Source organism: Musca vetustissima, unplaced genomic scaffold (genome assembly GCF_032173495.1).
Source record: "Musca vetustissima isolate MV318-11 ecotype Yass unplaced genomic scaffold, APGP_CSIRO_Mvet_v1 utg42244, whole genome shotgun sequence".
Classification (NCBI taxonomy): Eukaryota; Metazoa; Arthropoda; class Insecta; order Diptera; family Muscidae; genus Musca; species Musca vetustissima.
This window is the reverse complement of record NW_026887819.1, coordinates 16,315-28,534: the sequence shown is the minus strand read 5'-3', so window position 1 is coordinate 28,534 and position 12,220 is coordinate 16,315. Positions and strand designations below refer to the sequence as shown.

Genomic DNA, 12,220 nt, shown 5'->3' with positions numbered 1-12,220 from the left:
GTGTTGTTTGTAAACTTCACATTTGGGATTATTTAATTAATATTAAATTGAGACTCTACTTTTTTTCAAAATATTTACAAAGTATTGAATCTCATAAACAAAATATCGAATGAGATTTCTTGGAGATTTTCCAAATGTTCTATCCTTCTTCTTCATTCGGGTCCCTAAGGACCTCTTTTGAATTCAATAAAAATAGTTGAAAATCGTTGGTGAATTGAGGTCCCTTTGGACCAGTCTAGGGGTTAAAAATTGTTTATGTGTCTTTGGTAAAAAATAAAAAATTATTTGCAAAAAAAAATCCTTACATTTCTAAAAAAGGTCTTTGGTGTTTAGCTGTAGCTGTATGTCTTAGGTTTGTCTTTGGTTTTACAGTTAAATTTAAAATTAAATTAAAATTATTTACATTTGTTGTTGTTGTCTTTTTTGAATTTTCCAAAATTTCGGAAAAATTTACATAAAACTTTCCAAATAATCCATATCAAAATGTTTGGCAAATTCCTGATCATCATCGATGTCATTCGACGACACTACGGCTTGTACATTTTCATTGCTGCCAACAACAATTTCATTAGCTGTCATTGTTGGTGTGTTAGTAGATGCGGTTGTTGTAGTTGTTGCTATGTTCTTTTGTTTATCGCCACTAATGACAACGATACTAGCCCCAATGGTAGCCGCACTGGTTGCCGTAACAACAACATCAGTTGTTGCTGTTAATGATGTGGTGCTGGCATCCAGGTTTGATATTTTGCTTTCATCGGCAGCACCAGCTGGAGTCTCATCAGCATCGGCATCACCCATACAATCAAAGGTTTCGCATAGCAACTTTTTAACATACTCAAATGAAACATATTCAGATTCATCATTAGAGTTGGACTCACAGGAATTTCCAGTATTTGCTTCAATGGTGGCGGTGGCTGTTGTTGTTGTTGTTTGCGACTCCTGGCCACTAAACGAATTTGTGGCCTGGGGGTTGTTGCTGCCACTTTGTAACATATCACATGGGTTCGATGCCGCTGTTGTTGTTACCACATTTGTTTGGTTCTCATTTGCAGATGCATGATGGTGTTGTTGTTGCAACATTTGTTGGAATTCATTGATTTGATTGATACTGGCATTGCTAAGAATGCTACCATTACTGCTATTGCTAATCACACTGTCACTGCTGTTGCGACGATTTGTGGCAGTCAAATTATATGTGGTCATTGTGGCACCACTGCCGCTACCATTCTCTGCCACCTCTCCATGTTCAATGGTCACAATACAATTGGACAACTCATTAAAGTTCATTGAATTGCGATTAGCCGTTGTTGTGGCCAATTGCAATTGTGTGTCGTTAAGGATATTTTGTTGTTGCTGCTGTTGCTCTTGTTGCATATTGGAATTGTTGTATATATTCACAGTTTGTTTATTGTGATAATTGTTATTGACCAAAGACATTTCACTGCAGCTATTACTTCTTGGCTTATGGGTGGTAGTGCTGCTGGTAGAGGGGGTGGTGGTGTTATTGCTGAGCATTACTGGTGTAGAGGGGATTTTATTTTTACCCCCGTTTTTTGTTTGCACCAACGATGATTCCGAATGACGCCGAGTCTTGGGTGTGGTGGTGGACTTTTTAGCCCCAGCCGAAGTGGTGGATTTCCTACGTCCCAAATGACCATTGGCATTGCGTAGAGCATGATTTTTCACATGCTTACGCAAGCTGGATGGGTCGGTGTAACGCTTGGTGCAACCGGGTAGTTGGCAGGCATAGGGTTTCTGGAAGGACAAAAATAAATAAATTATTAATAAAATTAAAATAAAAAATATATAAAATAAACAAAAATTAAAAGGACCAATGGAGGCGTAAGCGTGGATTTTTTTAACGACTTTTTTTAAGGGACTAACAGGGGTATAGGCCCAATTTTTTAAAGAATATTTTCGAAGAACTAACAGGCATATAAATGTAAATTGGGAAAGAATATTTTTTCTGATTTTTTTTAAATTATTTTTAAGGATCCTTAAACAAATTCTTAAGGATTTCTTAAATATTTGTCTGAAGGGTATAAATGTGGAATTTTAAAATATATTTTTTTAAGAAATATTTTATGAATTACAGGGGTCATTTTATAATTTTGGGAAAATTTTTCAATTATGTTTTTTGAAGGATTTCTAAAATTTTAAAAATTAAGGGCAATCAAAGCTAGAATTTGAAATTAGTTTTAATATTTTTAAGTTAATTTCTTTTTATTTAAGTATCTCCTCCCGATAATTTCAAATATATTTTTTCTGTATCAAAATCGCAATTCATGTTCATTTAGATTTTGACAACACGTGCAGTAGCTATCAACTGAAAAATCACAACCCAAAAGGCCCATTAAATTGTCATCTAACCTATCTCTGGCCTTGTTATGGTAACAGTGATATTTGTGTGCGTGTGTTTGTGCGTCTAACCTAATCGCTATGAAATGCCGCATCAAGCGCTTTATAAATGTCAAATGTTAGCAGAATGTTCATAAAAGGCTATATAAACCATGATGAGGCTTATTTTCGGGTGGTGGCCATGAATTAGGAAAAGGAAGCCTTATAAAGGAATAATACACTGAGAGAAAAAAATTGAATTTTAATAATTATTGCCGGAAAAAAACTTCGAGAGCAAAATAATAATAATACATGGTATGAATAACAGCGAGAAGATGGAGTCGACAAATCATACACTAAATTATTAAATAAATTTACACTGAAAGAAATTTTTAAATTTTCTGATACATATGAAAAGGTTCTACACTAGAAAAATATATTTTTTCAATCAATATTCGAGTATAATTAAAATCTGGAATAGAATATAGAATTTTCTTCTATTTTCTTTTTTAAATAAGAATTCAATTTTTCAAAATTTTTTTCTCTCAGTGTATTATTACCAATGGGCCCCCCTAATAACTCTCACATACACATGTACTACGAAGTAGCTTCCATAACCACATTAGCCACCAACATCACTTTCGGGATACTTTATGGATTTTAAAACATTACCAAAACTAAGTACGCTACATCTCTAAGTCCCTCTCACATATTCTCCACAATTTCCCCCCTTTTCCCTTTTCCCTTATCCCAAATTCACATTTTCTGATTTGTGAATATCAATCGTTTGCTGCTGCTTTGCTAACAATTGAAATCTCTCACAACAATATGTTGCATTGCAACAAGATATGTGTATGTATGCACTGTTACCACTTTCAGTTGGCTAGCCTGGCTGGCATGTCCTTCACTATGCAAGGACACCAAAAGTATCGTTATGTTTTTCGCCACATATGCAATAATAAATCACTCACAACTCATATTTGTGTATGAGATTGTGTATCGTCGTGTTTTTTTTTTGGGAACATTGTTTAGTTGGAAATATTCATACAAATGTTTTCGGTTTCAATTCATTCATGGAACATGTGAAGCAAGTAGATATCTATGTATGTGACATGTACGTAAAGAAACATGTCACACACTCGGAGCTGGGATCAAAATATGCAACATAACATTTTTGGGGAGATAGTTTTGCACAATGTGATAACACGAAAGGGCAAGAAGGATAGGGTAAATTTGGGAGAAAGGATTTTCATTAAAATTGCATTGAAATTGCAATTGAAATAATTATTAATAGTCGAATTCATAAAATATTTGGAAATTAATTTAGAAAAAAATGGGATAAATTCATAAAATGGAAGAACGATTTCGTTAAAATAGGAAACAAATCATTGAATTTACGAATTTGGGAATAAAAATGAAGAAATAAATTCATGACATACTTTTATATGGATATTTTTAATTTTTTTTTATATTTGGAAATTAAGTAAAAAATGTAATAAATTCATAAAATGGATGAACAATTTCATAAAAAATAGAAAAAAAACATTAATATTTAAGAATTTTGGAATAAAAATGAAGAAATAAATTCATGACAATTTAGGAAATAATTCACAATAATTTAGGAATTAATATACAAGAAGTTAGGAACGGATTCGTAACTATTTACGAATAAGTTCATCGAAATTATGGAATTAATTCATAACAATTAAGGAACTAATTCATAAGTATTGGGGAATTAATTCATAATTATTTAGGAACAAATCCCGAAAAACTGAATGTTTGTAAATTAATATTTTCGGCGAATTATTGAGGCAATTTTGAACGGAATATTTCTGATTTGGTAATTTACAATATTAATTTTCGATTTTTAAGAATTGTTTTTGCAGGAATTTTTTTGCAAATAATTTTTGCAAATAAAATTGTCAACTTACCGTATCATAATGAGTCCTTTGATGTTTAGCCCGATCGGAGCTATTGCTAAAAGCCTTCAAGCAACCTTTGTATTGACAGCCATATGGACGTTCACCAGTATGGGAACGTTGATGGATTTTCAAATTTTCCAAACGAGAGAAGGCCTTGTTGCAACCAGGGAACTGCAAAAAATAATACAAAATTTTAATAAAACATTAGAAATATAAATAAACGAAAATATGAAATGAAACAGAAAATTGGTTCAATGGATACTTAGCATGATATTTATTTTATTATTTTATTTTTATTTCTGAACTTAAATATTATGAAATACAATTTGTGCCTATTTCAAGGGATATTTAAGTTAAGTAAATTATTGCAAATTTTCAGGGGTCACATTTATAATTTTTTACACCATTGTGGTTTTTATGAATGAATTATAATTTGCTAAAATACTAGATAAATAATTTTCATGAAAATCCATTAATATGTCCTATTTTAAAAGATATTTGATTTGATAAATTTTTTGCATATTTTTAGGAGTCCTATATAGAAAAGTGACTAAATTTTTCTTTTATTTGTTGCTGTAAATTACATCCTAATATCGTAGAGCATGGTTTCTTTTAATTTTCAATTTCAGAAGATATTTCATTGAATATTTTTTTAATTTGTTTGTTAACTGTTGCATACATCAGGGAGTCTTTTGAGATATAAACTTGTTGTATACTTTTAGGAGTTATATATGTAATCAGTATAATTTTATTTTGCTTGCAATAAATGAACAGAGAAATCCCTTTAACAAATTTGGTTTTATTTTGATTTCATAAATATTTTTCATTTTATTTTTTTGTATTTTATCAATCTGTATTCTGCACTATTGAAGTTTTTGTTATGCCCTACAATGCAGGCAATTTCAGTTTATTTTTTTACAAAACCGAATCATGTTCTTTGTATGTTTTGTAAAATATAAAGCCGATTTATTTGTATGAAATAAATTTGATTTTTCAGTTTGAACATAAAATAAGATTTATAAACCAACAACAGTGACTGCAACTCAATCGTGTAATAAAAAACTATAATATTGAATAGAGAGAAAGAGAGAGGCAGACAGACAGGCGATAGTGTTCATATTCAATTATTCAGCTTTTAGTTAAATGGCGAAAAATGATTACGTTTATGTTTATTAAATGTCATATATATAAAAATATATACCACATTTTTTGTTGTATGTCTTTTTTTTGTTAAGTGAAAACAAGTGATTACATATATATTTATGGGCATATGTTTATGTCCATTTTTTTGTATAAATTTTTTTGTGTATATATACTTTAATTAAAATTGATAGATTTCATTTCACATCAATATCAACAACGCCATCATCATCAACAGCATCATGAAAAATGCCAACGAAATTTGATGAATTTGTAAATCGAAAAAGCAAAAAAAAACTATTTACAAATAATGGTCCATTTTTGTGATATATATTTATGAATAGGAAAAAATTTGAACAAAAAAGAACTGATTGCAAATTTAGTTGAAATATAACAGATTGAATTTCTATTGACGGCAAGGACAACTAAAAAATAAAAAATGCTTTATTGAGTGTTTTATTTTCCAGTAGATTTTTAAATTTGTATTCCCAGTAAAAGTCACAAATAAACAAAAAAGGTAGGAGGTTTTTAGGAATTAAATTATGGGAAAATATATAATCAATATATGCAGGAAAAGTAAATTTATTTTTATTAATTCATTCAGCATTTAAAAAATAATGAATTAAATTGAAACTGTGAAATAGATATTTAGCATAAATAAGTGAATGATAAAAATAAAAAATATCTAAAATATTTTGCAAATTAAAACTGTTAAATAGGCATTTAGAATAAATAAGTGAATGATAAAAATAAAAAATATGTAAAATTTATTGCAACAAAAATGTCCATATAATATTTTTAATATCACATTTCTCGGTATTTTTAAACAAAGTCATAGTTTTATATTCATTTCGTAACTAAAAAAATGATATTTACATTGATTTTCCCTTCTAATCACTGGCATACAAAACTATTGCCTACTTGTTTGGTGTCTTCTTTATGTTTACTCCTAACCTATACTGTTGCCTACTTTTTGGGTGTCCCTTTTATCTACACATCTAACCTATACCATTGAATTCGATTGCCTACTTTTTGACAGTCAATTTGTATTTAAACAAACCCATTCAAATGGCCACTGTTTTGAAATTAATTAAAACTATTTCAAAACTATATTGTTAAAACAAATATTTTTTTAATTTTCATGTGGCAGCAGCTTGACCTATTTACCATTTAGGGTTTTTATGAAATTTACTTTTCTATTGAATTATTAAATTTGGCAGAGAGAAAAAACAAATTAAATAACATTGTGACAAACAAATTGAACAACAGATATAGAAAATTGCAATTTTTAAATGAAAACTCGCAATTAGAATGGAAATGAAATACAAATGAAATTTAATATTTGTTTAGTATTGAAGGCGTGGACGCAAGCTACACTAGTGATTAATTCATTTTTAAGCAAAAGAAGATACATTTGTGTAATCATGGTGTTAGGTTTAGATATGTTTATATGTTATAACTCATTTAATTAAAATAAAATTTTTGCTTTCAAAAAAAAAAAAAATAATAAATAAATAAAAAATAAATTTTTTAAGGAAATTATTTCATATTATTACCCCTAAAAATATGCAATAAAATTGTCCCTTTTTCATATAAAAATTTTTTACGTCAACACCCCAATTTTTATTCCATTTAATTTTTTTTTTTTAAATCATAAGAGAAAATAATATTTAAATCCCACTTACCGGACACTTATTCGGTTTCTCGCCACTGTGCACACGCATATGTATCAGCAGCTTATAACGAGCATTAAAAGGCTTATAGCGTCTAGGGCAATCGACCCAAAAGCATGAGAAATCTTCACCACGTTTCACGTCAACATGTTTCTTTTCAATGTGACAAACAAATTCGGCCTGGTTGGGGAATTCTTCATTGCAATCGGTCCACAAACATACCATGGGTCCTTGGATAAATTCGGGTAATAATTCTTCAGCCCCACCTTCAAGCACTTGATTACTGGCAGATGCTGAACTACGGCAATTATTCGAACGTTTACGTCTTTGTTTGGTGGCCTTAGGCTTCTCCAACAAAAATACTTCATCATTATCTTCCAGGGGTGCAGAGAAAACATCTTCTTCCTCCTCGACACCAACAGCATGTTCCAACAAATCACCATAGTGCTCCAATTCCTCTTCCTCATCGGTACGTTCGGTACTTTGATTAAAGTAACTGCTGTCATATTGATTTGTGCTCATCATTTGTGGTGGATTGGCGAAATCATTTATTTCATCCAATTCATCGATGGTCCAGATGACCTTATGATCCCGATGTGGCTTTTCCAAATTTAACATATTACAATTTTCAAAATCTTCTGTGAGGGCATTGAAATTATTATATCCCGATGAGGGAGTGTAGTTACTATTGGAATTGTTGTGAGTTGGTGGACTGTAGACATGGCTGGATCTCTGCTGGGACATTTCATATTCATTGTAGGTGAAACTGTTGAGGGGTTCATATTTGGGTGTTCCAAAGGTGGACATCATGGATGGCAATTTTGTGGTGGAATTTTCTTGCTTAATGCTGGGCTCATAGGAAGGTGTATAGGAGGTTTCATAACTGGTGTTGATAATTTTGGGAGATTCTTGTCTTGGTGGCTGTGCAGGATTTTCACTGAGATTCAATGACATCCAGGGGTCCAAGGGTGGGGAGGAACAGGGGCTTTGTTCTTTTGACTGGCAATTGATTTCATCGTAATTGTAATATTCAATGTCTAGGTTGTAGGCCTGACAATCGGCAATTTGATGCTGTTGTTGTTGAGCCTGAGCCAGGGCTTGAGCCGAGGTTTGGGGTCCTTGTTGATAGAGAGCCTGTTGTTGATGATAATCCATCTGCTGCTGCATTTGTTGTTGGGTGTTGTGACTTGTACTGGGTGTAAAGGACATATAGGTGGCAGGATATGGTGTATAGGGTGTCTGTGGTGTAAAGGGAGTGGGAGGAGGCACCATCATTAGGGCATTTCCTTCACCGAAGGACTCTTCGAATTGACAATTCTCCGTGAGCCGGGCAATATCCTCCGGCTCAAAACGAAATACATCTTCACGATTAAAACTGGAATGCGGCGTATGCACCATCATACCGCCACTTGGAGATTCATATTTCACTTCCTCCTCATAACAACTACCCATGGAATGCCTTTTTAATTGTTCACCATCATCATAATTTGCCGAGTTATTACCCTCAAATTGTAGACCATTTCCCGTACCACAACTACTGCCATAAATCGAAGTTGGTGTCTCAGCATTGGAAAAGGATAATTGTGAAAAATCAGGGAAATGGACATCGGCCGTGGAAAAATCACTGTAGTTGCAACCACTGTTGAAAGCTTTCAGGTTGCACATGGAGCCGCGGAAATGATCCTGGCTTTTGGCCGCACTCAAGGGTGGTGACATAAGATTACAGTTCATGGAATTGGTGGACATCATTTGGTTGTAGTTACTGGTATCCTTTGCTGTGGCTGATGATGATTGGGCGCCACCACACAATGGACCTGGGGTATAGGGTGGAGTGGCTGGTGTTGCAATATCATGGAACATTTTCAATGATTTCATCGTGGGAATGCTTAGATTTGGAGTATTAATTTTTAAAGAGGAAGACATGATTTTTGTGGGGAAATTTGTTTATTAAAAAAATTACTTCATAATTTTTTGCGGAACACTGTCCTGATTTTTTATTTTATTTTTTTAATTAATCAACAAAAATTTTCTAGTTTTCACAACCACGCGTTTAATGTCATTTGGTCACACTTTGAAATTAAATAAAATTTTTTTGCTCACTTTTCACTTGGTTGAGGTGTGTGTACGTGTGTGTGAAAATTTCGTATTGTTTTTGGCACATTTGCCAAGTTTTTGTTGTTGTTTTTTATTTCCTTTGATTGCGTTGACAATTTTCTTGGGAAAACCCCACACGTTAGTATTAGCACAAAAACAACAAAAAAGGCAAACTTTTTTGTCTAGCGAATCGCCGCCACACGAACGAACGAACGGGTGTTTCGAAATTCAAATCACTTGCGAGCCAAAGAAACAATTTTTCACATCTTTTTTTCTTTTACGAATTTTTCCTTTTTTTCAAATCTGTGATGTTGTCAGTTTTTATTTTTTGTTGTCTGATGATCTTGATCGCACCACGTTTCGTTTTAGAATAAACCATTAAACTATAAGATGTTCATTATTTAAAGACACGTCTAAGGATCTTCCATTGCTCGGCCAGCGCAAGCAGAGCAGTTGGCAGAGGCACTGCAGAGTTTAGTTGCAGGCCTTATGTTTCCACTTGTGACACTCATGCCCGGTCGGAATATAGCTCTGTCACGCCTCGATCAACAGTTAGCCGCAGCAGCAGTACGATCAGCGTGTGTTTATGTGCTACAGAAAGAAGGTGGCGGGACGGTCTCGCAGCTATGTTGACACCAACAACACGCACTAATGCACACACACGCACACATTCTCACATGCATCTAGTTTCCTTGCCACTATAGAAGATCTCATGAAACATAAGGTAAACACCATTCCCAATGCAATAGGGCCGTTGACTGTTGTCACTGTCACTTTAGCAATAATGCAGTCACTGGGAGCTGCAGCAGCAACCCATCTTGTGTTCTTGTACTGTAAACGTTTAGCCTGTACATGTTTATGGATTTTCCTTTTCATGTCATACTCCCAATTTTTTTTCTTTTTTTTTTGTGTAAAAAAAAAACTAAATTTACATGTGTTCCTTAACTGCATTGTTTTTGTTGTTGTTATATATTTTTCCTTATAGTTTGTTGTTTTTTTATTATTATATTTTTCCTTTGGTTTATTTATTTTGTAGGTTCTCTAATTGTTTTTTTTTAATTTTTTATTTTTTCTTCAGTTGCAGATGTACTGAGTTTTATGTCCGTCCGTTCATCTGCCCATATGTATGATCAGATCAGATTTTTATATTTACCGCTCATCTATTTTGCAGTTTTAGTTGCTTGTTGTTTTTTTTTTTCTAATAGAAAGTGATTTGATGTTTAGTTTTATATTTATTTTGTGTTTTTTCTTTAATTCACATTTAGAAAAAATATACCGAAGTATACCCAATTGGAATCCTGAAGATATCATTCTATAGTAAAGACTGTAATCGAACTAAAATCATCTTTAATGTTAACTTCACCGTACCAAGACGAATTTTAATCCCTGGAAATCCTGAGTAGAATGCAGCATAAATTTGTCATGTGAATTTGTATCGTGAACATATATTGCTGATTGATTATGAGTAGGTTTCACCCATTAAAATCTTATAATTTCAAATAACAACCCTTTTATTTAAAAATGTATCTATGATCAGTGTTATATGTATGGCTGTGCAAAAAGATTTATTTCATGTGATTTTAGCTTTCAAATGATGTGAAGTTAAGTTTAAACAGTGGGTTAAAGCTGGTACCAAATTTGGTTCTATTATACGAAAATTCGGTTAAAAATTCTAGGGATCCGGATTTGTCTCTTAATATGTTCTATGTATGGTAAATTTCTCATACGAATCAGACAGTTGTTTATAATATAAATTTTATTCGAAATTTATTAGTATTCGTAAATAGAAGGTTTCCTGAGCAATGGTTGGGTAAAAGTGGAAAATGACGATGGACACATACGAATATCGATTTCTTTCGGTTCAATAAAATAAAGACAATAAAGATGACAAGCACTTGACATAGAAGGAGGATGCGTTGAACAAACTTGTCATCCCAAATAATAACTAAAGAAATATTATGTACAGTTTTTTTTTTTTTTTTTTTTTTTTGTCATGAGCTTTAGAGTTCCCGCCAAAAATTCATCACGGGAGGTTTTAATCACTTTTTCCGTTTGAGGTTTCAAGGACTCGTATATCTCATGTTGATGTTTTAATTTCCATTTTCTGGATTCAACTTGTCAATGAAAGCTCCTGTTTTGACACAGCCCTCATATAAGGGCTGTATTAAGGGGACCCCCTCCATTCTCTGGGTTAAAATTGTTGTTAATTTAATTCAAATCTACACTAATTCAAGAATGTCCCTACAAGATTTTAAGTAAAAATTTCAAGAACTCTTGAAGATATAGTCGATTTATTGTGTCAGCATCAAGTGACGGCTGAAGGGCTTCTCAAATTTTAAACGCGTTTTTCTCTAAACATTGGTTTTGCGAATGGCGGGCACGATAATTCAAAAACTAATAACCCAATCGATTTCAAATTTTTACACGTTTCTCTGCGAGTATGTAGCTATCGTATGAACTAGGATAAAGCCAATCGGTGAAGATCTTCCTTATTTTTAACTTGCTGTTTGGTCAAAAATCGGCGATTTTCCAAATAATTTTTTTCAAATGTCCGACATTTTGTTAATTTTAGAGCGAAGTCAATAATCCTAGATCATACGATACGACATGATGTACTCTTTCTAACACCGTTGGAATTTTCGGATTCCGATGTTCCAGTGAGGAGTTATCATGCCCGACATCAAAAATAAGGACTTTTTTTAATTACAAAAAACAATAACAAACTTTTTTTGTAAATTATTTTACTTCTCTTTTAAATCTTCAAATATATATGTGCAAAGCTACACACCTTAACAAGCGTTGGTATTGATTTATCAGCCCATTGAAAATATTGAAAAATTAAAATCGAGAATGGGTGGGTTCCCTTAAACTAAGACCTTATAAAGTATATATAAGGTTGGGGAAAAAGAAGTACAGTCGTCGGAATGATCGGAGATATTATTGAAGTTGACCGGCATGTTAGCAGTCGTAACATCTCACAAGAGCTAAAAATCGACCATAAAACATTTTTAAACCATTTATTTTCCATCTGCGAAGCCTTGGTCAAACGGAATG

The 12,220-nt window shown here is 32.6% G+C and overlaps 1 protein-coding gene across 1 annotated transcript; it reads right to left on the bottom strand.

Annotated features, from left to right (window-relative positions):
- Window positions 1-450: 450 nt before the first annotated feature.
- On the bottom strand, window positions 451-8,947 carry LOC133335528 (zinc finger protein 148). Its single transcript, XM_061543801.1, has 5 exons — window positions 8,386-8,947; window positions 7,815-8,169; window positions 7,085-7,757; window positions 4,269-4,430; window positions 451-1,755 (listed from the first exon to the last, which is right to left on the bottom strand). The coding sequence occupies exons 1-5, from the start codon at window positions 8,945-8,947 to the stop codon at window positions 451-453; spliced, it is 3,057 nt and encodes a 1,018-aa protein (XP_061399785.1).
- Between the last annotated feature and the right edge of the window lie 3,273 nt (window positions 8,948-12,220).